At 39.5% G+C, this 27,451-nt stretch overlaps 1 protein-coding gene across 6 annotated transcripts in view; it reads right to left on the reverse strand.

Moving 5' to 3' along the window:
* Window positions 1-27,451, reverse strand: part of PARN (poly(A)-specific ribonuclease) — a 578,557-nt gene that overhangs the window by 550,714 nt on the left and 392 nt on the right. For 2 of the 6 annotated variants that reach the window (XR_013760652.1, XM_079120579.1), the window contains exons 1-13: window positions 26,006-26,177; window positions 25,465-25,542; window positions 23,296-23,375; window positions 22,738-22,805; window positions 22,572-22,653; window positions 15,161-15,221; window positions 12,017-12,182; window positions 11,266-11,331; window positions 10,528-10,566; window positions 9,545-9,587; window positions 9,198-9,278; window positions 6,693-6,749; window positions 1,512-1,589 (exon numbers count right to left, since the gene is read on the reverse strand). Coding sequence is in view for 5 of the 6 variants with exons in the window: in XM_079120579.1 (XP_078976705.1) it covers window positions 1,512-1,589; window positions 6,693-6,749; window positions 9,198-9,278; window positions 9,545-9,587; window positions 10,528-10,566; window positions 11,266-11,331; window positions 12,017-12,182; window positions 15,161-15,221; window positions 22,572-22,653; window positions 22,738-22,805; window positions 23,296-23,375; window positions 25,465-25,542; window positions 26,006-26,024 (918 nt within the window). In the remaining variant the exon portion in view is untranslated. Of the gene's footprint in view, window positions 1-1,511; window positions 1,590-6,692; window positions 6,750-9,197; window positions 9,279-9,544; window positions 9,588-10,527; window positions 10,567-11,265; window positions 11,332-12,016; window positions 12,183-15,160; window positions 15,222-22,571; window positions 22,654-22,737; window positions 22,806-23,295; window positions 23,376-25,464; window positions 25,543-26,005; window positions 26,179-27,451 lie in introns of those variants that run through there. The other 4 variants (XM_079120583.1, XM_079120580.1, XM_079120582.1 and 1 more) reach the window with 4 other exon arrangements.

A 27,451-nucleotide genomic window follows, 5' to 3' on the forward strand; every position in this document is an offset into this window, starting at 1 on the left:
CAAGAAATAATGCCAAAGATTAATAATTAGGATGATATCAAATTAAAAAGCTTCTATACAGCAAAGCAAACAATTAAAATGTGAAGAGAGAACCTACAGAATGGGAGAAAGTTTTTGCTAGCTAGATATTCTTCTGACAGAGGATTGATGTCCAGAAAATATAAAGAACTCAAAACACAAATAACCCAATTAATAAATGTACAAGTGAACTAAACAGGCACTTTTTTTTTTTTTTTTTTTGCCGTGCTGGGGATTGAACTCCAAGGCAAGTACTCTACCAACTGAGCTATATCCCCAGCCCACAGGCACTTTTCAAAAGAAGAAATACAAATGGCTAACTAACATGAAAAAGTGTTCAACATTGTTAGCAATTAAGGGAAATGAAAATCAAACTACATTTCATCTCACTCTAGTTAGAACTGCAGCCATATCAAGAACGCCCACAACAGTAAGCACTTGAGAGGATGTGGAGAAAAAGGAACACTTCAACACTGTTGGTGGGATTGTAAATCAGTACAACCATGATGGAAATCAGTACGGTGGTTCTTCAAAAGACTAGGAAGAGAACAAACATGACCTAGTTATACCAGTCTTCAGTATTTATTAAAGAATTAAAGTCAGCACACTATAGCGGCACAATTCACAATAGCCAAACTATGTGACCAGGCTAGGTATCCATTGATGGATGAATAGAGAAAGAAAATGGGGTATATATACACAACGGAGCTTTAATCAGTCATAAAGAATGGTATTATGTCACTTGCAGGAAAACGATTGGAATTTGAGACCACTGTGTTAAGCAAAATAAACTCAGAAAGTCAAAGTTCATTCATTTTTTCACATATGTGAAAGCTAGAGAGCAAAGGAAAAGAAAGGTTGGGGGCATGTCATGAAAACCAAAGGAAGATCAGTAAAGTAGAATAAAGGGATCAGTGGATGGGAGGAGGACAGGGAAAGAGGAAATACTTGGGAATGATATTGGCTAAATTATATGTTACATTGTGTACATGTACACAATGTAACAACAAATCCAAACATTACATACAACTACAAGGCACAAATTTTAAAATATGGAGAAAACATAATTTTGTATAAGGTGATTCAGTTCCATTGATTCACTTACCTTCAGTGGCCCTGCTACCAAACTAGCAACACACGCCTGTGGCCCAGGACCCCTGGCCAGTACTAAATGAACAAACTACAAGGATGAAGAACAAAACAAATATTGAACTTTGCTCTGACAATGGCAGATGACTGGAGATCCCTTAAAACAGCTAATATGTACTTCTCATCAAAAATACACAGCTGGGCTGGGGAGATAGCTCAGTTGGCAGAGTGCATGCCTTGCAAGCACGAGGCCCTGGGTTCGATCCTCAGTACCGCAAAAAAAAAAAAATACACAGCTAAGTGCATAAGACCTTCTCTCTGGGAACATGCTGCATGTGAGAAAAGGACAGCAGGCAAAGAACACTGCATGGTACCTGGGGAGGACAGGCAGATGAGTCACTTACCGCAGGCAGAGGGCTGTAGAACTGATGAACTGTGTGCATGACATCCAAGAGCATATTGTGTCCAATAACAAGTTTTCCCTAAGGAAAATCAAGGTTAGGAAAACAGACTTCTAGGTTCAAAATTAACTAGGGTTTGAGAATAAAATGTATGCTTCAGATTCCATGAGTATTTTTTACTAAACTTACATTTTCCATATTTTAAAAAAGGTATAATTATATACAAATACATAAATATAAACCAGTTTCATTTCTCTGCAATTGTGGAGTATTAAATCCAGGATGCAAGTAAAAATTTCAAATGATTTTGAATTCATTGATCTTTTTTTTCTGATTTTTATTAAACTTGTCACCCTTAAGAATCAGAAGTCGGGGGGGAGGGAAGGGTTAGTGTTAGGGTTAGAGTTAGGGTTAGGGAGGGGGGCAAGTATGGAGGAAGGAAGTACTGAATAGAGGGTAAAGAGGGGTGGGAGGGGTGAGGGGAAGGGAAAAAATAACAGAATGAATCAAACAACATTACTCTATGTAAATTTATGATTACACAAATGGTATGCCTTTACGCCATGTACAAACATGTACCCCATTTGTTTACAATAAAAAAATAAAATAAAAAATAAAATTAAAAAAAAGAATAACAATAGACAATTTAAAAAAAAAGAATCAGAAGTCATTTTTAAAAAGGCTTTAAAAAAAAAAAAAAAAAAAAAAAAAAACACAAGGTTTTTTAAGAAACACAAGGTTCTATGTTGCCCAGGCTGGCCCTGAATTCCTCGGCTAAAGTGAGAATCCTGCCTCAGCTGCCCAAGTAGCTGGGACTACAGACATAAGGTGCAATACCAGCAGGAAATGGTAAAATTCTAACCGAAGCTCTTTTACCTTTTTTAAAGGTAAAATATGAAAACCTTGAGTCTCTTGAATATCAAATAATTTGTGAACAAAATTCCAAAAACACATGTAAATGCTTGTGTCTATACATATATTTTTTAAATTATACTCCTTAAAGAAACCCAATTATTTTAAAAGATAAGTTCATAACAATGTAAAAGGTTAAAATAGATAATTTCTAATTATACTGAACACAATAAATTTTCATTTCCTACATCATCTACATCAAAATGAACAAAGCTTGTTCTGAAGTACGTTTCAATAACATTTCATTCCTTTTTCAATTAACTGAAATATATGTAAAATAAAATTACTCCATTTTGGTAAAAAATGAACCACCAAAATGGAATGTCCACTTAGATTTTGTTAGCCTGGTGACATCATTCTAAACAAAACTGCACTACCTTGGAGCTCCTTAGTAAGTCCCAATGGGCCTTCTGTATAACACTGCTGAATTCACAAGGCTACACATAATTCTTTGAAGTAAACCCACCTTACACAAAATCTTCCAACTCTAACAAGTCAAGCTCTGGCTCACTATCTGGGCACATCTGGAGTCCCTATACAATGCTAAAATACCCAGTATTGATACAAGGATAGAAGTGGTATGTAGGAACTACCACATGCAACATAAACACTGACCAATGAGGAGGTTGGGAAGAGAACAACATGGAAAACAGCATCTCGACCAGACACTGAGGCAAAGACAGGAGGAACTGCACATGAATGATGCCATCTGGTCAAACTATACTTCTCACAGGTATGAGTTAGCAGTCTGGTACTACTTTATTTGTGTCCCAGGTTGACACAAATATACATAACCAAGTAAGGACTAGATTTCTCACTGTTAGTGAAAGAAGTTTCAAGTATGAAAAGAGAGTAGGCTAAAAATGAGCCCTGTGGTACTGGATTGGAATCGCAAGTATCAGTATAAAGGAATGGGTAGGTAGATCCACATTTATGGGTGTATATGTGTGGTTGTGCACCTACGTACACACAGTCACACACGTGCACAAAGTAACAGGGATATGTCCTGAAAAATGCATCATTAGGCAACTTCACCATTGGGTGAAATCACAGAAGATACTTACACAAACCCAGGTGGTACAGCCTACTACACACTTAGGCTATGTGGTCTAGCCTATTGCTCCTACTGAGGCTATAAGCCTATATGGCACATACTGTACTGAATACTGTAGACGATTTTAACAGTGGTATTTGTGCATCTACACACAGAGAAGGTACAGTGAAAATACTAAGTGACATGAATTTTTCAGCTCCATTATAATCTTAGAGGGCCATCCTAGTATATGCAGTCCATCACTGACCAAAACATAACTGTGTACACACACGAAATATACAGTGAGCATTTGAGCATTGCAGATAATGTCCAGGAACTCCCATCGACACCAAAATGCTTAAGTCCCTTACATAAAATGGCACATTACTTGCATATAACCTACGCACATCGTCCCACGTTCTTAAATCATCTCTAAATTACTTACAATACCTTAAACAATGTGAATGTCATGTAAATAGTTGTTGTATTATACTGTTTAGGGAATAATGACAAAAAGAAGTCTGTTTATGTTCAATAAGGACACAATTTGTTTCTCGATTATTTTGTCTGTAGTTGGTTTAATCTGCAGATGTAGAACCCACAGATATGGAAAGTCAACCGTACACACACCCCCCCCCCACCACACACACACACACACCTGTAATACACAAAGAAACAGCTATGCATGGATATGCAGACATGTTGTTACCTCTGTCCAGAGACAGGGCCTAGAACTACTCATCAGCCTAGCAGTAACCTAGGTCCAGATCATGCTTCCAAAAGACTACTCTCTGGTCGAAGGAACCATAGCTCCTGGGAGAAGTCATGGATTCCTGAGATGAGCCAGGGGGGAAAAAAAAACAAGATGAGCCTGGAACCTACTGGGACACCAAAAGTAAGTAAGTGCTCAAAAGGAGGGGGTGTGTTCAATGGACACAGGAGCCAAGCTCAAGAGGATCCCATGGCCAAAGGCAGAACAATGTGAGCAACAAAATAAACAACAAAAAAAAAATCAGGTTACATTCTGTTGAATAAAATATATATCCAAGTCCATAATCATACACATAAAAATGATTAAATAACATGGAATGAACAGCTTTTCCTTGTAGAATAATTCTAAAAACAAATGTAGAAAGAAAGAGGGAAATATAAACTGGCCTTAAACCTCCACAGCAATAACTGCTGCAGGTTAAGACCCACTGACAGATGCTGATAAGAGTGGGTAAAGGTTTGAGAATTTTCATAGTCCTGAAGTATCTCCCCCAAAGTATTAACCTCAGAGGAAAAACAGTAACTTCACAGAAAAAAAAATCCAGTAGACACTACCTTAACCTGGTGACCAAGGTCAACATCATGAACTCTGTTTCTGTGTTGTTCTTGTCGAAACCAAATACCCTCAGTCCAATCAAAAAAAAAAACAAATCCCAAATGAGGGACACTGGATCAAAATGGTCAATACTCATCAAAAGCATCACGGTTATGAAAGGCAGAAAAGGCTACCAAAGTCTGCAGAAAACTAAGGAGAAATTACAAGTAAACACAATGCAGGATCCTACACAGAATCCTGAAGAGAAAAAGGACTTAGTGAACAAACTGAGGACACTCAAATAAGGGCTTTAGTTTGGCTCATGTCATTGTACTAATGTTATTTTCCTGGTTCAGACACTGCACAACAGATGACAGATGTTAGCACTGGGGAAAACTGTGCAAGGGATACAGAATTTCTACACAATCTTTGCAACTTATATTGCAAAATTAGAACTTTTTGAAAACTATAGAAAACAGATTTACTAATAATGACTAGAAAATAATTTGGTGATATAAATGTTTGCTATCTATTGGGTTTATAAAACAATTATGTTAATATTTTTAAGGTGTATAGCTTACAAACATTAAACACTGGATCACCAGTAAATAGGGCTTCTTCTCATTGCATACTTTGATGCTACCAACCATCAATAATATATTATGAATTATTCCATAGAAGAAAGATGTCAGAGAAGAGCAAACACAGAGCAAATTAAGGTATCTGAATGTGGACAAGGTGAACAAATGATTCAATTTTGGAAAAGTTAACCAAATATCATGAAAACTATACAAGAGCTCAAAAGCAACTGATGTCCTAAGCTCTGTACCTTAGAGCCAGCCACAGTCAAACCAACCACAAATCTGAAGTACGCTGGCCAAGTGCGTGCAAAGAGAGCAGATGTGATCGGAACCTCGCTGCTGCTTCCCTGGACACCTACGACCTCTCACTGCAGAAGACATCCACACCTCTGCTTCTCTGCAGGCTCACTTACTCACTTCTTTCCTTAGCTCACTGACTTTAGCAAGAGAGTCCCTAGTGGGTCCACCTGCTTCTTTTACAAGGTCTTGTTACTTGTGTTTATCCCCAAATAAGACCAGGGGTGTGGTTCCCTCCCACCCCCAATGGCCCTGGGTTCACAGGCCTACACCTCTGACAGTGCGATAGCTGTGGAACTGAGAGGGTTTCAGTGACCTTGGAGCATTCCTGAGGCAAAGCTCAGCATCTAAGGGACGAGGTGATTCTTTCTCCAATAGCCAACTGCTCAAGGAAAAGAAGTCTTAGATTCCAGACAATTTAGCATCCCAGCAAGCAGGCTGACTAGAACAACCAGCACAATGACCTCATTTACCTATGTAAACTATCAATATTTCTTTTCAAAAAGGAAATAAGGAAAAATATCTACCATAGACCCCTCTAGCACATTTACTCCAATAGTCAATGCTTTTTTTTAATTTATCAAATATTGTTAAGGCTATCAAATATAAGAATCAATTACAGTTAAGCAAGAGACCTTGGCACAGACATAATTATTTTTATCCTCTAAATTCTTCCACTTCAGGAATTAAACATCTTCAATCAAACATCTGAATGTTTCTTCCTTTATTCCTTGCTTTCTTATACTACTTCTTATGGTTTTGAGAATTAAAAAAAACCATAGTTTCAAGCAGTCATAAAACAGCATCACAGTATGATCCTATGCATCCTTACAAGGAAGACCTTCTGAAAAATGGTTTGGATGTGAATCAGCAGTTATGATCTCATCAAGCACATCATGTAACAGTCTATCCTTATGTCAATCTAACTTCTTTCTCCGTGCCAGGTAAACATTCTAAATGACCAAATGACTAATTTGAAATGGTACTTAGGCACTTCCCCACAAATATTATGTTCAGTAGTCTAGCTAGAAGGAAAAAAAGTTTGGTTTGCTTACCGAATTAGCAATGGCATGAATGACTCTTGAAAATCCCACAGCATCATTCAATTCTTCCTAATTAAAAAAAATACATATATATTGATGTGAACTATATTTCTTATTTGAATGAGCTTAAAACTCTAGTCAAAAAAAAAAAAAAAAAAAGAAACCGTATCAAGTTAAATAGCTTTAGTGTCATTATTCCAAATAACTACATCTAAAAGATCTATGTATATATCTTTCTTCTGTTTTAGAAGTCAGAAAAAGCAAGTGGCAAATTATTCACTAGTTAAAATGCCTAGAGTCTACTCATTACTTCACATAATTTGTTGAAATTTCCAAGGCAATCAAGTGTCTTGGGGGTGGGGGGGACTTTAAAAAGTGAGTCACCTGCTGGCTAAATTCAATAATACATCACTTTCTGAGGAAACCCGTCCAGTAAACTGATTCAGAATTCCTGATTTTTTCCCTTGATAAATGTCATTTGTAACAAAACTTTTGGAGTGCAATCTTGAGACCTGTCCCCAACCTCACTTTCTTCTCTCCAATCTTCTTCCCTGCAGTGTTTACAGAGGCTCACTGTCGCTCCTACCTTGACACCAGTCCTTAACAATTGCCCTTCTGTCTCATCACAGCTAACCTATTAAGCGATCTCTCCACCCAGTTCCACTTTCTTTTAAATACTCTTTAGTTGTCAATGGATCTTTTTTACTTTATTTATTTATTTGTATGTGGTGCTGAGAATTGAACCCAGGGTTCACATATGCTGGGCAAACGCTCCACCACCGAGCCACAACTCCAGTTCCCCGCTCGGTTCCAGTTTAACTCCCAGGTGCTCCCAGTCCTCCACTAGCTGGTTTCAACCTCACAGAAATTGCTCACCACCTTAAAATGACTTAGGTTAACAAGTGTTTCCAAGGATGTAGAGAAAATGGAACCCTGTGTACTATTGGTGGGAACATAAAATAGCACTCCTGCTATGGGAAAAGTTCTTTAAAAAAAAAAAACACACAAATATTTGCACACCCATATTCAAAGCAGCATCAATTACAAAGGCCAAAAGCAACCCAAGTATCCAAAGGAACAGATACAGAAAATGTGGTATATCTATAAAACAGAATCTCGATCTTAAAAAGGAAGAAAATTCAGACCATACTGTAACATGCATAAAGCTTCGAGGCCATTAGACTAAGAGAAATAAGCATGTCACAAATGGACAAATACTACAAGACCACACTTACATGAAGTACTTAGAAAGATCAAATTCACAGAAACAGAAAGTAGGGTGGTGGTTTGCTGAGGCAGGGGGAGGAAGGGCATGGAGAATTGTCTAATAGGTACAGGGTTTCAGTTTTGCATTGTGAAAATATACCTGGAGATGGCTGGTGGTGATGGTTGCACAATAATGTGGATGTACTTAACTCCACTGAGCTAGTTGTACATTTGAAAAGAGTTAAGACAGGAAATTCTGTGTTGTATATATTTTATCATGATTAAAAATTAAAAATTGGGGGTTAGGGACAGAACTTGCCTAGCATGTGCAAGGCCCCAGGTTCAATCCCTAGAACCAAATAATAATGAACAAATAATTGTAAAAATATCTTAACAACAGAAGCTGGGGATGTAGCTCAGTAGTACAGTGCTTGAGCCACATTCTTAACCCTTTTTTCTTTTCTTTTAAATATTTTTAGTTGTAGACAAACACAATACCTTTATTTTATGTGGTGCTGAGGATCGAACCCAGTGCCTCACACATTCAATTCTACCTATACCCCCCACCAACACCACTCTAGCCCACTCCATCTAAATGAACAGACTACAATCCATCCAGTTGCTCAGATTTTTGGCTAGAGCATCTTCCTTCTATCTTCTTCTTTCACCAGCCACATTCAATCATAAAATCCACCAATAATACCTTCCAAGTATCTCCAAAGCCCATCTACACTAATACTAACTCTCTTGTTCTTGGTCACCAACATCTCTTAGCTAGGTTTCTCCACGACTTAACTGGCCTCCTTGCCTCCAGTCTTCCTCACTCAAATCCATTCTTCACAAAGCAACTAGAGTGATGAATGCACAAGGCTAATATGACCACATTATCCTAATTGGGCAGATCACAGGTTCTCAACTTCGTTTTGGGAAAACTAGTAACATGACAACATTAGTTAGTGGGCCATGAAGCTCAATAACGTACAACCTGAAAACCAAGAATGCTTCCTTTCTTCTCCAACCACATCACCGTGCCACAGATCAAAGCCTGGGCCCCACGCATGCTAGACAGGTGCTTTTCACTGAGCTACACCCCCAAGACTGCTCCACCTAAGTGGAGACAGGCCAACCACCATACCACTTTGTCAACCATGTCTCATGTTTAAATTTGACTTCTTTTCTAGTCCAGGTGTTTCTACCAATCCAATTCTTCTGCAGTAGAAAACTATTCACTAAATTTTACTATTCACACACACACACAAAAAAGTCAGTATCTATGATGCTGTTTCCCACCCAAGGAAACAGTCCTATTACCTGTTCTTTAGCATGTTTTTGCTGCTCTCTTCTTTTCCGCTCTTCTTCATCTACTTTGCTGATAACTATGTATCGCTCCTTCTAAAAGACAAAACAGATATACAACTTTCTGGAAGTAACTTGACCCAAAAGTCAGAATTCTGCTACCGTTAGAAGTTACCATAGATCATCACTGTCACACTCAGCCAAATGTGCAAATGAGGAAAATGAGGCTCAGAAAAGTACAAAAACTTGCCCAAGTCACCAGCTCAGAAATGGGCAGAACCCAAGCATAAACCCTGACTCTCAACACATCGAAGAATGACTAAGTATGTCTCATATTAGCCCTGAATAACTCTTGGGGTTACCTTTTCAGTTTCTAAAGTCTCCACATGAATGCCTTTGGGGTACCTAAAGAACAAAAAAAGGAAAACAGGATATCAGTAACAGTTGAAATCCAAAGTATTTTAAAAGCCACTATATAGCTACATAGTAAGTAAAACAAGTTTTATTAAATGGAATAATTATCATTACAATGAAGACTTTATAATAAACCTATTCCATAATATCTCAGCTGCTTAATATTTCCCTGTCCCTGCTCTTAAATGCTGGCATAGGAAAGTATGGATTTCAAATTGATTTGGGGGGACATGCATTTCTAAATGTCTTACATCCCAATACAGTCAATTATCAACACAGTCAAATCTTGCTTCCAAATACAATAATGCCTATTTCCTAAATGAGAATGTGAAGATTGCACAGCGGCAAAAGGAAGGTTTGGGATGGCCAGCTCTGCCATGGTCTGGCATGGCAGTTTGCATCAGCCAAGGAGAAGGATACGGAACACAAAACAAGTGAGATGCAACGATAACGTGGCGGAAAGTCTCCCATTTTGTTCAAAATGTATTCCCAGTATAATGTCACTGGCAGAGTCTAACTGAAGATCAAGGACTCCAAAATCAAACGCAAATGTCAATCTGTCTAATGCCAAAGCTCAGTTTTAGAGTTAGGGAATCAAATGAAACCAAGGGAAACATCCTCAGAAAAACAGGTTTAAAACCAAATCCATATCACACACCTTCAAGAAACAAAACAAAGCACTACAGAAATAAGTTATAGATGTCCAAAGCTTAATGGATGAAGCCAAAAAGAAAAAAGGTCTTAAAGCATCCAAAGTGATAACACAGAAGCTTAATTAAGTGGATATTCACTTCAGAAAGAAGGGGGAACTCAGTATGGTCAAATCATCAGAACTGTAGAATTTCAAAGTGGAAATAAGAGTAACAGGATTATATTTAGCTTTAAATTCTGGGTCCTTTACAAAGCTCTCACATTCAATACAAACACTTACTTCCAGCTCAAAGTCTGATAAATTAGTTTTCTTTGAAACCTATAAAAAAAAAGAAACAGTATTGGTTGGGTTCCACTAAAAGTAAAGCCTAACTGATCAGGCACTGGTTGGGAAAGACCTAATTTTGAAGAGTCTTCACCAGAACAGACAGGTAATAAACAGACACAGGCAGGAGCTTTGAGGCGGGAGCATTCCTCCTCACTTGTCTTAACTGACATTTTATTTAATATTATTATACTGCTTTTGGTAAAGAGGTAAAAGTGCTCATCCAGTCAAAATATTACCTCCTGCAGCTGCATGAAGAGAGTTTAAAGCAGACAGCTACATTAAAACACTGGTAAAGCTTGTCTTGAAGTAAAAGGAAAAAATGTTCAAGCTACAGTCCTTAAAATGCTCACATTTCCCACTGCAGAGGAAAGTTAAAAAGAAAGAAGCAGTCTGAGAAGGAATTCTCTGCGGCAGCCTTCAAGTGCTCAGCACTCCTCCAGGCCAAAGCAATCAGGCCACCTGGGGGCATAGTTCGAGTCAAACTGCACAATGGTTTTCTCCCCTCCTGGGTCAGGACAAAGCATTCACTGTCCCTGCTATGTAAATGCTAAAATTTGTTAAATCTTAGGAACATACCTATTTCAGGAAGACTATTTATAAAGATGTTTTAAGAAGACCAAATGCACCAAATGTCAGAAATCATCTACTTTTCCATAAAAAGAACATGTGAAACTGTGCAGGACAACTAACCCAGTACATGGTTCTAAATCCAAGTTCTTGTTTTCTTCACTCTGTAATAAATCTTCTATTTTCTCTCTGAGGAATTAGAATAAGACCATGATTATCAGTACCTTGAAATGAACTCACTGCCAATAGAATAATCATACTCAAACGCAATCTAAACATAAGAACATATATTTCTTGTGCATATAGTTCTTACATTTGAACATGCAGAACAGAGTATCAAATTATGTAATGACTTGTTAGTTCAAAGACTAAAGAAAATGCTTTATTTTGGCATATGCTTTGGGCAGGTGTATTTTCATTGATGAATTAGTGACGACTTCTCAACAATTTGTCAACACCAGTAATTTAAATTTTGACTTCTCTAGTAAAGCAGTTATATTGATATCTAAACTAAGCAAGACCAGACTCTCATCCAGTGGCACAACTGTTTGTCAGAAACCTCACTGTCACAGGAAAAACATACGTGCTACAGACCAGAGGGCCTGGATCCACTCCTCTGCCTTCAGGGAAACTGGACATGGCCTGTCAGGCCTTGGTCTGTGCAGGTCTGCCCACCTGCTGAGGACTCTTGCCGAATGACAAGGAGACAGTGTAAGCATGATACACAGGACTCTACTGGCAATCTGCTATTGTTGCGCAAATTCAGATGTGCCACAATTAGATCCTGCCACGCACAACCTCACACCTGCATGTGTACTCTTTGACACAAGTGTAACACAGACGACCCTAGTGCACACATGGTTCAGGAACTTACACCACTTGGTCCATAAACTTCTTCTGATCCTCGGGAATCGTCACAGGACATTTTGAGGCATTAGGAGATGCATATGCCAAAGCTCCAGCTCCATTGGCTTGAGAGCGCTTTTCATCAAACTGCTCTCTCAACTGTCTTTCTTCTTCCTGATTTAAATATGGAATTCCTAAACATAATTTTTAAAAGAATGGATTAGCACAGGTAATTATTTCACATAAATTTTTTTTAACAAAGAGTTTACACTACTCAGGAAAGACATCATATTTAACTACATCTCAGAAAATCAACAGAGAAGGCAAGTGATTTTGAAATGTTTGTTCATTCTTTCATTTATCCATTCTTCTTTTAACAAATATTTGGCACTTATGCTGTGTCAAGCATTGTAACAGGCACTGAGAAACTAACAGTGAACAAGCAGACACACCCTGCTCTGTAGTAAAAGGAACTACTTCTGACTAGATCATCAAAAAAGGCCACTGTGAGGGAAAACCCAAAGGATGAGAAAGAATGAGGCAGATATGCAAAGAGCCAGGGGATGAGTATTTCAGGCAGAGGAAATAAGCCTGAATGTCCAGAGGAAGCAAATGGCGTGGACTTTTCTAGAAACACCAAGAAAGTGGGTATAGCCAGGACATAGTGAGCAAAAGGGGAAGAGTATGACATCAGGCTGGAGATGGGGTGGAGCAAAATTATGTAGGTCTTATAGACCCTGATAAGAAATTTTTATTCTAAGAACAAAGAGACACCATCGGCAAGTTTAAGCAAGACAAAGATACTGTCTGCTTCATGTTTAAAAGAGCACATGAACTACTCTGAGTGTGGAAACAGGGAAACCAGTTAGGAGCAACTGTCCAGGCAAGAGATGACAGCTCAGATCTGAGATCAGCAAACCTCACCTTAAACGGACAGACATGACATGTTTCAGGCTGTAAGCCTTAGCGGGGTGTCTCTGTTGCAATCCTCAATCCTGCCATTGAGGCACAGAAGCAGCCAACACAACATGTACACCTGAGAGAATACTGTTCCAATAAAACGTTATTTACAAAACAGGCAGCCAGTGGCAGGCCATCATTTGTGACCTGGCTTAGACCATGGAGACAGCATGAAGATGGAGACAGCAATTTTCCAAGATGGTAAAAAAAAGAACTTGCTGATGTACTCACAGGTAAAGGATAAACTGAAAGGTAAAATTGAGACTGTCACCAGCTATTTGGTTAAGCAACTGGAAAGAAGCAGGGAAAACATGGGTTTTAGAGCCCAAGAGACAGAAATCAAAAACTACCTTCTGGAAATCAAAAACTACACAAAATCATCTAAGGGTATATAAATTAAGAGTTGCAGATATAAAAGCCTAGCTCAAGAGAAAGGTGTTTTACCATCAGGATATAGGTAGTACTGCCAGGTGCAGTACCCCACACCTATAATCCCAGCTACTTAAGAGACGAGGCAGGAGGATCACAAGTTCAAGGCCAGCAAGACTCTGTCTCAAAATTAAAAAAAAAAAAAAAAAGGGGGGGGGCTAGGGTGTAGCTCATTGGTAGAGCACTTGCCTAGCATACGCTAGGCCTGGATTCAATCCCCAGTATGCGGAGGAAGAAAAAAGGATATGGGACACTAACAAATTCTGTAGAAAGGATGATGGAATTAGAAAAACACCACCTGTCAACAATAATCGTCTGAAGCAAGAATCACTGATGGATGGTAAAACTAACTGGCAAGAAAAGTGACCCAAGTTAACATCACCAAGAATGGGACAAAGTGACATCAGGTGCCTCCTGATAACAGTGTGCTGAGGACACACGTAATGTAGTATTCCTACCAAAAATGAATTAATGCATTTAGACAGGTTTAAGAAAACCTCAGACAAGTTCAAATAGATGGACATTCTACAAAATAAGTAACCACCAATATTAAAAATTGTGAAAGTTTACAAGACAAAACCAAACTGAGAGGTGGTTCTGGATTTTAAGAGTGGAGAGAACCCACCGGGTGCTGTAGCTTGTGCCTTAATCCCAGTGACTCAGGAGGCTGAGGCGGAAGGATCCCAAATTCAAGGCCAGTCTGGGCAATTTAGCAAGACCCTGTCTCAAAACAAAATAAAATAAAAAGGGCTGGGGATGTAGCTCAGTGGTAGAGAGCCCTGGGTTCAATTCCCAGTAGTGGAAAAATTAAAAAGACTAGAAAGTTGGGAGTGTGGCTCAGTGGGAGAGCTCTAGCCTAGCATGTGCCAGGCTCTGGATTGGAACCCTACCACCACACATAACTAGGTGCATAACATGTATCAATTTTAAAAATGAAACCATGAGGCCATGGAACATACAAGACCAACTACAAGTATTACTCAGAAGCTGGTGAGACAAGAAGGAGCTAATAGGGACACTGAGGAGCCAAGAGTGAGCAGGAGAAAAACCAGAAGAATAAAGAGTACTGAGGCCAGGAGGACAGTGCTAGGGGCAAGAGAGAGGAATGGACAGAGTCAAATTCTACCTTTTTAATTTTTGTTTTTGGACAGGGTCTCATTAAATGGCTGAGGCTGGCCTCAAACTTTCCATCCTCCTGCCTCAGCCTCCCAAGTCACTGCAATTTCAGAAGGGCACACGCCATAGTGTCACCGGCAATAGAGCTGCTTTTTCAAGTACTATCCCACTTGTCACACTGGAAGGAAATGAGGACACGTTCCCCAAAAGTGGTCACTTAGGCCACCAAGTCACATGGTGGTAGAATAAATGACCCTCAATAAAATCAAATCTTGAGAGGCCTCACTACCACTCCATGATGTAGCATCTACTCTCTGCTCAGTTCACATTTAACTAAGTTTAAAAAATAAAATCATAACAGTAGAGTTGAAAAATAATTTAAAGCTATAAGTGGTGAACTGGAACTCTTGAGATTTTTGTCTCACACAGAAAGCACAAAATGGTAATTCTCAACCAAATCCAGATTTACTTTCTGAGGACATTTATAAACTCTAAAGATAAGTCACTGGGTTGAGGCTGTAGCTCAGTGGCAGAGCACTTGCCTCCCACATATGAGGCACTGGATTCGATCCTCAGCACCACATGAAAATAAACAAATAAAATAAAAGCATGCAGTCCATCTATAACTACAAAAATAAAAATAAAAAAAGGTAAGTCACAATCTTACCATTGCAAAAAACTTTATTAAAATCAAATCCTTGACTTGCCAGAAAGTCAATGCTGGAGCTCTGAAACATAAGAACACACATTGGTGATGTTAGAAGCAGATATGCAAACAAAAGCAGGGAAATAGCTCAGGCAGGTCAGCAAAGGCAAGGAAGCAGCAAGTTAAAGGTCAGATGACAACGGATTTCTCATCCATGACAGCCAAGTGATCTGTTCATTTACTTCACATACTGGGATTCTTCTTTATAGTTTATAAAACAAACACTCTTTTTTTTTACAGATTTTTTTAAAAAAATATACTGAGTGAACAGATATTCTCCCAATGGGCAGAAAGTTCCTGACCTCTCGATTACTGTACTGACTGGGAGACTATAAATAGAAATAAAATGCATTTATACAACCTCACCCTAGATAGAAGTTTAAGGAAGCTCAAATGTGCATGTTATAAGATAACAACACCCACCCCAAATCAGATGTTGAAAACCTGAAATCTTAACTGGATGTCTTAATGTTCAAGATCAAAGTCAGAAAAGATCCTGGCAAAATCCCTTAACAAGAAAACATATTTTAAATCTAGAATGGAGCTGAACCATGTGAGTAAATTTAAATAAAAATATTAATAATACTACAGATGATACACAAGTTTGGCAAAATCATTAAGTTCTTACTCAAACTGACTGAAAAGAGGAAAACAACATTGTAGCTACTCAAATTTTATTCTCCTGTGAAGTCAGAACATCAGCAGGCTGCAAACCTGAATCGTTTTAATCTGCTCCCTTGTAGAACTACCTTTACTGAACCAGATGTGGATATTATACGCACAGTCTCGATGGACTGAAGGACATTGTACCAAACAACCCACTGAGCACATCACTTTAGAGATGTGGCAAGGTTTTCAACATTAATCATTTATTTATGAAAATTCAGGGGTAGATGTTCTGAGAAAAGCTTTACTTCACCAAGTCCTAAAACTGTTTTGATTCTATGGACAAAAGAACTGAAGTGTTCTTTTAAAAAGTTGCTTTTAAAAAGAAATCTTATGATAAAACACAAATACCACATGTACCTTTATTAGCCAACACAAATCCTTTTAAAAACATGGCAGGATATAAAAGGATAATCTTATCACAGACACACACACACACAAACACACACACCCCTGGGCACACAGGCGATCATTTTCCATCATGTCATCTGCTAAGCATACAACAGCGACATTCTCCCACCCCCACTTACTTTTTCCCCTGACTGAACCAAGACATGGCTTGGCCCACTAACCTCCTTTCTGTTTGCCATGCCTGAGTGTTCTCTGTTCTCATAATTCTGCCCACCTAAAAATTCCACCTCTGACAAAGTACCAAAGGATGACTACGGAGAGGCATTTCTGTCCTGATGGTACTAGACTCCAAAAGTCCTGCTTTCCTTTATTTCACTACATTCAGAGTTGAGGATTCATCTATTCCTTTTTTGAAGCTATTTCTTTTCCAATCAAAACAACACATTTTGAAACCAGGCACAGAGGCCCATGCCTGTAATCCCAGCAACTAGGGAGTCTGAAGCAGGAGAATCTCAAGTTTTAGGCTATCCTGGGCAACTTGGCAAAACCCTGAGCAACTTAACGGGATCCTGTGTCAAAATAAAAACCAAAATAACAAGAGCTAGGGATGGAGCCCAGCGATAAAATGCTGATTTCAATCCCCAGTACCAAAAAAAAAAAAAAAACCTCACACTTGAGGTTGCACAACAATGTGGATGTACTTAAGACCAATGAACTAGATACTTGAAAAAAGTTAGAATGGACTTCCTGGCTGTCATGTTCTAAGTTGCTTTCCTCTGCCATGTCCTTCCACCATGATGTTCTGCCTCACCCTGGGCCCAGAGTTATAGATTGAGACCTCTGAAATCAATGTTACCAGCTACTACGAAAAGACTAAACTAAGAAGACCACATTTGTCTAATTGACATGGCAGTCCTCTAAGTTTCTAGAATTTCCTATAACTGCCCAGTGCTACAAAATTTCATCCCTAACCACTCTGCGTTCAAGTGGTAATCAGTTTCTGGCCCTCACCTCTCCCCATTTAGATCCATTCTCTACAGTAGCACACCAAAATCACCTTTCAAAAAAAAAAAAAATCAAATTGATCAGGTCAATTTTAGGCTTAAAATTACTCTTGCTTTGTTTTTCCCCTAAAAGATAAGTCATATGATGTGCCAGTTAGAATTCTTAATTATAAACTCTTAAGCTTATCTTCCAGTCTCATCATCTGCCACCTTCCCTAACATACCTGTTTCTGGCTTTTGAAACATCTTACTATTTCAACACACAGTGCATTGCACACTTCTGTGTTTTTGCTTCTTTCCTTTTTTGTTACCAATGTGGCCCCCCTGCCATTCCACCAATATGTTGACTGGCTCAGGCCTCAGGCTAGGTTCATCTTTGAGCCAAGCATTGTGGCAGGTGGGTGAGAATCCTCTCAAGAATGGTCAGATGGAAAGCAATAGTAACAAAAATGGCATGGTAATGGCACCAAAATAGACAGGTAGATCAATGGTACAGAATAGAGAACACGGACACAAACCCAAATAAATACAATTTTCTCATACTAGACAAAGGGGTCAAAAATATGCAATGGAGAAAAGATAGCCTCTTCAACAAATGGTGCTGGGAAAACTGGAAATCCATATGCAACAGAATGAAACTAAACCCCTATATCTCACCCTGCACAAAAATCAACTCACAATGGATCAAGAACCTTAAAATCAGACCAGAGACTCTGCATCTTATAGAAGAAACAGTAGGTCCAAATCTTCAACTTGTTGGCTTATGATCAGACTTCCTTAACAGGACTCCCATAGCATAAGAAATAAAAGCAAGAATCAATAACTGGGACAGATTCAAACTAAATAGCTTTCTCTCAGCAAAGGAAACTATCAGCAATGCGAAGAGAGAGTCTACAGAGTGGGAGAAAATCTTTGCCACTCATACTTCAGATAGAGCACTAATTTCCAGAATCTATAAAGAACTTAAAAAACTCTACACCAAGAATACAAATAACCCAATCAACAAATGGGCTAAGAATATGAACAGATGCTTCACAAAATAAGATCTACAAGCAATCAACAAACTTATGAAAAAATGTTCAACATCTTGAGAAAAGAAATGCAAATCAAAACTACCCTAAAATTCCATCCCACCCCAATTAGAATGGCGATTATCAAGAATACAAGCAACAATAGGTGTTGGAGAGGATGTGGGGGAAAAAGGTACACTCATACATTGCTAGTGGGGCTGCAAATTAGTGTAGCCACTCTGGAAAGCAGTGTGGAGATTCCTTAGAAAACTTGGAATGGAACCACCATTTGACCCAGCTATCCCACTCCTCAGCCTATACCCAAAGGACTTAAAATCAGCGTACTACAGAGATACAGCCACAACAATGTTCATAGCTGCTCAATTCACAATAGCCAGATTGTGGAACCAACCTAGATGCCCCTCAATTGATGAATGGATAAAGAAACTCTGGTATATATATATATATACCATGGAATATTTACTCAGCCATAAAGAATACTAGAATTATGGCATTTGCAGGCAAATGGATGCAGCTGGAGAATATCATGCTAAGTGAGATAAGCCAATCTCAAAAAACCAATGGATGAATGATCTCACTGATAAGCAGATGATGACACATAGAGGGGGTGGGAAGGGGGCAGGAATGGAGGAAGGAGGGACTCTATAGAGGGATAAGAGGGATAAGAGGGATAAGAGGGGTAGGAGGGGTGGGAGGGGTGGGAGGGGTGGGGGGGAGGGAAAAAAATAACAGAATGAATCAAAAACTATTACCCTAGTAAATGTATGATTACACAAATGGTATGTCTCTACCTCATGTACAAACAGAGAAACAAGATGTATCCCATTTGTTTACAATAAAAATGAATTAAAAAAAAAAAAAGAATGCCACTAGTATCACCACTCACTCCAGAGATCCTGATTCAGTAGGTACAGTAATACCTGGAGAGAATAGTTTGGTTTGTTGGGGTGGGGGGCAAGGGAGTGGATTTAAAGTTGCCAGGTATGGCAGACATAGTAGCATACACCTATAATCCCAGAGACAGCTGAGGCAGGAGGATCACAAGTTCAAGGCCAACCTCGGCAATGTGCAAGGCCCTAAGCAATTTAACAAGACCCTGTCGCAAAATAAAAAGCAAAAAACAAAACAATGGCTGGGGATGTGACTCAGAGGTTAAACACCCCTGAGAAAAGTTAGAATGGACCTCAATTCCTCATACCAAAAAAAGAAAAGTTCCCAGGTGATTCTAGTGTGCAGGCAGGTTTGTGAACCACTGAATTCCACCAATTCAACTTCCAGTGGCTGCCACTCACAGTGGGAAGGGTGCATGAGTGGAGAAGCCATCAGGATACCATCCCAGTGGTACTCCATGGTCTGCTGAAAGGACAAAATGCCTCTTAAGAGGAACTATCATCCCTGAATGCATTAATGTTTTATAATGAAATCATATTTTATTAATCCCAACCCTTACATGAATTTGAAAAAAACAACAACAAAAAAAGAGAATATGGTTAGAATGGTAAATTTTGTTATGTCTATTTTCCCACAATTTTTTTAAAAAAACCTATTGTGATTTGCTATCCCCTATCTTTGTTTTTTTTTTTTTTTTTTTTTTTTTTTTTTTTTTTTTTTGTGTGTGTGTGTGTGGTGCTGGGGATTGAACCCAGGGCCTTATGCATGCGAGGCAAGCACTCTACCAAATGAGCTATATCCCCAACCCTGATTTACCTTAAATGCACCTTTTTCAAGATTTAAGAGATGAGTATAGTTATTTTGGTGGACAATTTGAGGTATCTATCCAAATTTTAAATGAAAATGTCCTACAACTTCACAACTCTTCTTTTAGGAAATCTATTCTATAGAAAAATTCTTACATATACAAAAAAATGTGCTATACACATAGGCTGACTGTGGTATTGTTTATAAACACTGGAAAGGCTCTAAATTTCCACCAAGGAAATGATTAAATTATACATATCCATACCATGAAACATGAAGACATTATGTTGAAAGGAAATGCAAGTTATATAAAACATAAATATTAGGATTCTACTTAAATTAGGTATGTGTGTAGACACGTGGGTATATGTACACGTGTGCATAAAAGCTAGAAAACGAGTAAAATGAGAAAGGCGTGATGTAGGGAAAAGGATGTACGAAAAGACACTCTCTATATATAGGTGTGTTATATTGCAATTTTTCACAACCATTCATGTATTATCTTGTACAAATTCAACTGTGGATGTTCAGTTGGAAAAAGAGAAGAGAAGAAAATGGAGGACAGGAGACAGAAACCATATCAGTGCCATGCCATTCCACCTGCCACTGTACCCACATGTTTTCACCTGGTGTGTGCATCTGCTGATCCTCCTCTCCTACCTTCTTCACTGTGTGTGTAGAGATCACTGCTTTTCAAAGAACACAATAAGCTGTTTTACGCTCAAATCCTCTATGCTGTAAGGATGAGAAGAGCTCTTTGAATGGTTCTGACATAATCCTCACCTACTCACCAAATCCAGAGCCTAACTCCCTATAACATCCAACTCTACTGCAGTCACGGAATTCTATACAAAAGAAAAACCACTTTTGTACAACTACAATGCACCAATTTGTTAAAATGTGGGCGAGGGACACTTTATGGACAAAGAAAATCCAAAGGCATGTTTATCTTACAAAAAGAATTCACAAATTTATGCAAGACTCAAGATGCAGGTATAGCTACTGCAGGACAACTGGAGACAGCTACCACAAGGTCTAAACCTTTCCTGAGGCTGTTCCTCTGCTTTTGCAGACCAGAGATTCCCAGCCCTTCTCCTTTGTCCATTTTCAATACAGTCTCTGGACTATCTTCGAGAATACTATCTTTATTTTAAGGAATGTCTGGCGACTAGAACTGTTAAGTACTCCAGATGTCACTGCACCGTGGTTTGTGCAGTGGATAGAGCTCTGCTGTCCTGTGTCCAGTACATTTCACAGAATAAGTGCAATTGTGCTGCTGTTAGTATAAAGCATCAGCCCTAAGGTATCTCACCACCTCTGCCTTTTGTTCGATTAGCCCCTGGCCAAAGTCATGGGACTCACTGTATTTTAAGTAATTCTCTGCTCCTGGTAATGATAGAAAACTATATCCACACACATTTCCAAACTAAACATATTTTCTCTCAGTAAAAATCTACAGTTTAATCAAGTATTCTATACCAAGGAGATCAATAAATAGCTGTTGACTGATTGCAGGGGAAAAGAAATACCAACTATGATTTACTTGACCATTTTAGAAAACTGGCTACAAGGTCTAAGTTACTTTAACTTTTTTTTTCTCTTTTGCATATGATCAACTCTTGATTTCATTAGTTTATTTCAGGAAGAATATGCTCAGAAGCCTACCCTCCAGATGCATTACCACTCCATGCTAGTGAAGGAAAAGATCAAGACTCAAATGAATTAATGTTGCTATTGGCAGAGAAGTCAAGAAGCGAGTGCACTGGGGTCATGGCTCAGGGGTAGAGAGCACTTGCCTAGCATGCGTGAGGCACTGGGTTATATTCTCAGCACCACATATAAATAAATGAATAAAATAAAGGTCTATCAACATCTGAAAAGAATTTTTAAAAAAAAGAAGCAGGATTACAAGGAAAAAGAGTCGTACTTCAACTACATATCCATATACTCATTTCACTTATTAACATTCTCCTTATCCGTAACAGACAATCAAGAAGGCAGACACAAGAAACTGTTATTTAGAAAGCGTCTTCCTGGTCAGCTACCACGATTCTCAAGGGAATACTCCAAGGTGGTGCCCCACTAAATCCTTACTTTTACCCATAAAATAAGTCTTCTCCTTCTCAAGAGGAATCAGGAGTCTTTTTCCACCTTCTCTTTCCTAACTGGTGAGCTTGGGAAGAGAACCTGAGCACAAGTAGCTTAGACTCTACTGGGCTCTCTGATTTTAGATAGGCTACACACACTGATCTTGCAGAAAAAGAAGGTCCAAAGAGTGAGATAGGAAGAAGTATGTAAGACCTGATATGCAGTTTCAATTCAAGGGGAAAACTGTAAAGATCATAGTACAAGACTATGATCTCAAATTCAGCTTTATTAATAACAAAGTTCATGCTCTGATTTCCATCTGCTTGTCTGTGCATCTTATTCCTTAATTCATTCTGAATGGAGAGATAACAGTGTCATTAATTTACAAACCTAAAATTGAAGGTCCGATAGGTGAAATATTTTGCCAAAGACCAAAGTTAGCAGTAGAATCAAATTTTAAAGAGGATTTTGATTCCACTTTTCCACAATGCCACATAAGCAACTCATGAAAGGAAAAATTTATACGCTACTAACCTGACAAACAAATTTTACATCCGGTGAGGATCTATTGAAGGGTTTCGGGAAAACATAGAAGTTAAATGACTTCGTCACATACCTGGGAAAATAAGACAAAATGAGGCTCAGGGGGTGACCTTATGCCACAACAAAAGAATTCTCACCACTTGTTTAAACAACCTACTTTGAGTCTGTGTAGTCATACTTAAAAGTGCAAAGGCCAAACTGAAACAGCAAAAAATCCATGGAATGCTGGAAAAGGGAAATAAAACATCAGTCACAATAGTGCTGCATATTCAACGTGAGCAACAGTACTCTCAATCATGTGGCTTTCTGAATCAAACAACTTGACTTTGGCAAAATACTTCCAATTAGAACAGATTAAATAAATTATGTATCAGAAGCATTGTTAGTTTATATACACTTCTTAATTTTTCCCCAATTAAGCACTTATCATCTATCATCCAGAGTATCATTAGATCTATTTCCAGAGTATTAGAATAACCACATCATAGTTCCTATTAATCAAATTAGCAAATGCTAACCCTTCCCCAACATATTTTCCAGCAAACAATTATTTTTGCTGTTGCTTTAAACATTAAAAATATCATTTTGCAGCTGGAGCTGAGAAAAAGTGCTACATCTGGAAAACTTTAATATGCAAGTTTAATGATTATACTGCTTTATAATTCAACAGACAGACGGTTCACAAAGAAAATAGATCTCCAGCAAACCCACTTGCCTTTTTAAGCTTCTGATACCTCTCCTCTGGAGTATCAAAACCATTTGTTAATGCGGTGACTGAAGGTCCATCGCTGATACCTAGATTTTAAGAAATAAATTTTTATTTTAATAAATGCTAGTGTAAAAAATGTCAAGTCAGGCGCAGTGGTGCATACTTGTAATCCCAGTGACTCAAGAGGCTGAGGCAGGAGGATCACAAGTTTGAGGCCAGCCTCAGTAACCTAGCAAGACCCTCAGCAACTTATTGAGCACCTATTTCAAAATAAAAAATGAGGGGCTAGGGTTATGGCTCAGAGGTACAGAGCTCACCTAGCACATGTGAGGCACTGGGTACAATCCTCAGCACCACATAAAAATAAATAAATAAAAATAAAGGTGCCAACCTACAACTAAAAAAATATTTTAAAATAAATAAATAAATAAATAAATAAATGAGAACTAAGGATGTAGCTCAGTGATAAAGCACCCAATTTAGATTCCCAGTACCCCCCCCAAAAAAGGGGGTGACCTATCAATGCCTCCTCTAATTTCATATTCATTTCTTTTGTAGTTGTGGATGGACAGTATGCCTTTATTTTATCTCTTTATTTTATGCAGTGCTAAGGATCGAGCCCAGTGCCTCACACATGCTAAGCAAGGGCTGTGCCATTGAGCTACAGTCCCAGCCCTGTAATTTCATATTCTTATGAACTAAGATTAATTGGAAGGGCTCTCTACCTTACTTTTTCAAAATTAGCATTAATTTGGGGATAGGGGTATAGCTCAGTGACAAGACCTCTTGCTTAACATGCACAAGGCCCTAGGTTTCATTCCCAGCACCAAAAGAAATAAAGAAAGCACTTATTTGACTGTCCCCCAAGCCAAATTCTGTAACAATAAACTTAAGAAACATGCACATTTCAGACTGGGGATACAGCTCAGTGGTGCAGTCCTTGCCTAGCATGCAGGAGGTCCTGCATTCAATACCCAATATCACAAAAAAAAAAAAAAAAAAAAGAGATGTAAAGTTTCAATTTGAGAATAGGTAGTTCTCAAATGGGTTTTGAAATCCAGTAATCATTAAAAAAAAAAAAAAAAACCCTCTATGTTCAAATAAGTTTTGCTGCTTTGTAAAGGATTAATGCATATCAGACATCGACAAACTTTAAATATTCAGGGATAGCAGACTATACAGAGTACCAGCCTTGGTCAACAGAGTTCCAAGTAACATCTATACAACAAAGGCACTTTCAGGGTCAAGATGAAGTTATTTCTGGAGAAAACTTTAAGCTTCTAAGCATATTGACTCCAACTAGAAAATGTATACTTAAAGCCAAGGATCAGTTAGCTCCTCATGGATTCCTTTAGAAACAGCTATAGAATTTTAAACACGTAAACCAAGCAGCAAAAGTGGGTATTCATACCAAAAGGAGAAAACTCTTCAGACTGACATAAACAACTTAAAGATTTGTATTTGCCAACCCCAAAATAAAACAACACTGCAACCATAAAAAGTGTTGGTGAAGTGTTACACAAACACACATTTATATATAGGCTATGTACACTTCCACGAAGGCATAAAGGAATATCCTTTTGTCTACAAAAGTCTGACCCCAGACATTCACTAAAGGGCAAATGCATGATTCCACTTACATTATGTGTATAAACTAGTCAAATTTATAGAAATAAATGGTGGTTTTCAAATGTCAGAGGAAGTGAGAAAAGGAGAGTTCAACGTGTACAGTGTCAGTTTGAGAAGATGAAAACACCCTAGAGATGGATGGTGATGGCTGCAGGGAAATGAGAACATACTCGATGTCACTTAACTGTACAACACTTAAAAATAGTTAAAACCGGAAATTTTATTTTCTATATATTTTACCACGGACACATACAAAAAGCCTGACCCTAATCTTCAAGCTTTCTACTATGTACGCACCAAAGCGTTTTAAGCAGCAACAAAACCATCTCTGTCCAGCCAGCAACCCTCACTGCCTACCATTACAAAACCCCTGTAACTGTTCAATGCTTCTGAAACGTTTAAGATGCAACACTGAGACTTCTGCAACCCGCCCAAGGCTACCAAGAGCCAGGAGCAGCTAGCTAGCAGGCAAGAGAATTTAGGGAGCCCGAGGCTGGTGGGAAAGGCTGAAGGACCCTGAGCCCCAAGTTTTGAAGGAAGGGATACCTGAAAACTCCCCATCGATGGCAAAGAAGTCCGCCTCCTCTATGGCCTGGTACACTTTTTGAAGATTACTCTTAAAATCTGCGGAGAAACCGAGAAAAGACTCAGAACCCGTGGCCTGGCTTCCTGCCCACAGACCCCCTAAGAGGAAAAGGAAGGAGGGCCCAGGAATGCCTGAGGCCGCGAGCTAGATGGGGACAAGTCCCAGAGGTGTGCTAGGGCAGGAGAAGATCTAGTGCCCCAGGCGTGCATGGGCCACGCGGGGTCAACTTTCCGAGGGATTGTTGGGCCTGAGGGAAAAGACTCGAAGGGTGCACGAGGCAGAGAAAGACAAGGCCCCAGAAGGTGGCCGAGACAGAGCAAGGCAAGGGCGCCAGGAGGTGCACATTCCGCAGAGGCATAAGGCCCCACAGGCGTAAGCGGGGCAGAGCCCAGAGGGGCTGACTCAGCCCTGGGCCCCGCCGCACCGGCTGGCCGCGGTCAGGGCCTAGCAGGTGGGTGAGGGTGAGCGTGAGCACGCGGGGAGTGCACGGCGGACACGCACTGCTCCTGATTATCTCCATTCTGTAGAGTGGCCGGAACCCTGGCCCCGCCCGGGCCGCGGCTCAGCCGTTCTACTCGCAGAGTTCCGCAGAGACGGCGGCGGTAGCCGAGGCAGCGGCAGCAGCAACAGAACACACCGTGGCGGCCACTTCCGGAAACAGCGCGCGCCTGCTGCGCGGGCGTCAGCGTCTGCGTCACGGCGGGGGCGGGGCCAAAGCTGAGGTTCTTCGGGGAGAGTGGGGGCGTGGCTGTCGAAGCCCCGGGGCGTGGCCTCGTCCGTGCAGGCATTCGCTTTGCAAGAGTCGAATCCTAGATTCCAGTAGATCAACAAAGATTTACTGGGTTCCTATTATATGCCACTCTGAAGGGCCTGGGGAATACGGTGATGAACAAGAAAGTATGGTCCCTGCCCCATTAAACTTGCAGTAGGAGGGAGAAAGTCAGGCAGAAATCAAACTTGCCATTTGGAAAAGCTAGAATAATCGCTATGAAAAAAGTAGGGTACTGCAATAGAGAATAACGAAGACGGGAAACTGCGGTTTACGTAGGTGATCAGAGAAAAGCAGAGACCCTTGTCTGTTGTACTATCCACGGGGAATACTATGGCGAGCGCCAGAGAAGGGAGCTTACCCTAATGTTTGTTGGTTTTAGGTTGCTGTTGATCCCTCAAAGCCTAGCCATACTATCCAAAAAATGTGGTTTGAGTGAATGAATTCTCCCACGCTACTATTAAATTGGTTAGACCTGCTTTCAAAGGTTATCACGGCGTTATTTATTAGGTCTGGAAGGCATTCAACCTTTCTAAACCTCAATTTCCCCGGGGGAAATTGTATTGAGGATCATTGGTGATAGGGATGTGAATAGTGAAGTACTGCATAAATTGTTTGCTGCATACCTAGTGCCAGATAATCCTCCAGAAACTGAGTTCACACATTCCCTGCACTAGTACATAACATTACTGATCTTTTAAGTCTTTACCAATTTGATGGGGGAGGGGTCATCTCAAATTAGCAATGTAACAATCTGAGTGATTTAAAACAGACAATCAGCATGAGTTCTCAACACACCCAAACGTTGGGGGGGGGGGGGTGAGGAAAGGGGAAACCGACATGATCGTACGGTTGAATTTTATATTATTTTTGGCGGTACTGGGGCTCAAACCCAGGGCTCACACATATTAGGTAAGTACTCTACCACTGAACTACATCCCCAACCCAGGTCATTTTAATTCCAAATATTCTCAAAACTGCTGGGCGTGGTAGCACACACCTGGTGCATAGTCCGGGCGACTCAGGAGGCTGAGACAGGAGGATCAAAAATTAAGAGGTCAGCCTCAGCAACTTAGAATCTGTCGCAAAATTTAAAAATGAAAAGGGCTGGGATGTAGCTCAGTGGTAAAGTGCTCCTGGGTTGGATCCCCGGTACCAATAAATAAATAAATAAACAG

This window comes from Sciurus vulgaris (genome assembly GCF_902686455.1).
Source record: "Sciurus vulgaris genome assembly, chromosome: 18".
Classification (NCBI taxonomy): Eukaryota; Metazoa; Chordata; class Mammalia; order Rodentia; family Sciuridae; genus Sciurus; species Sciurus vulgaris.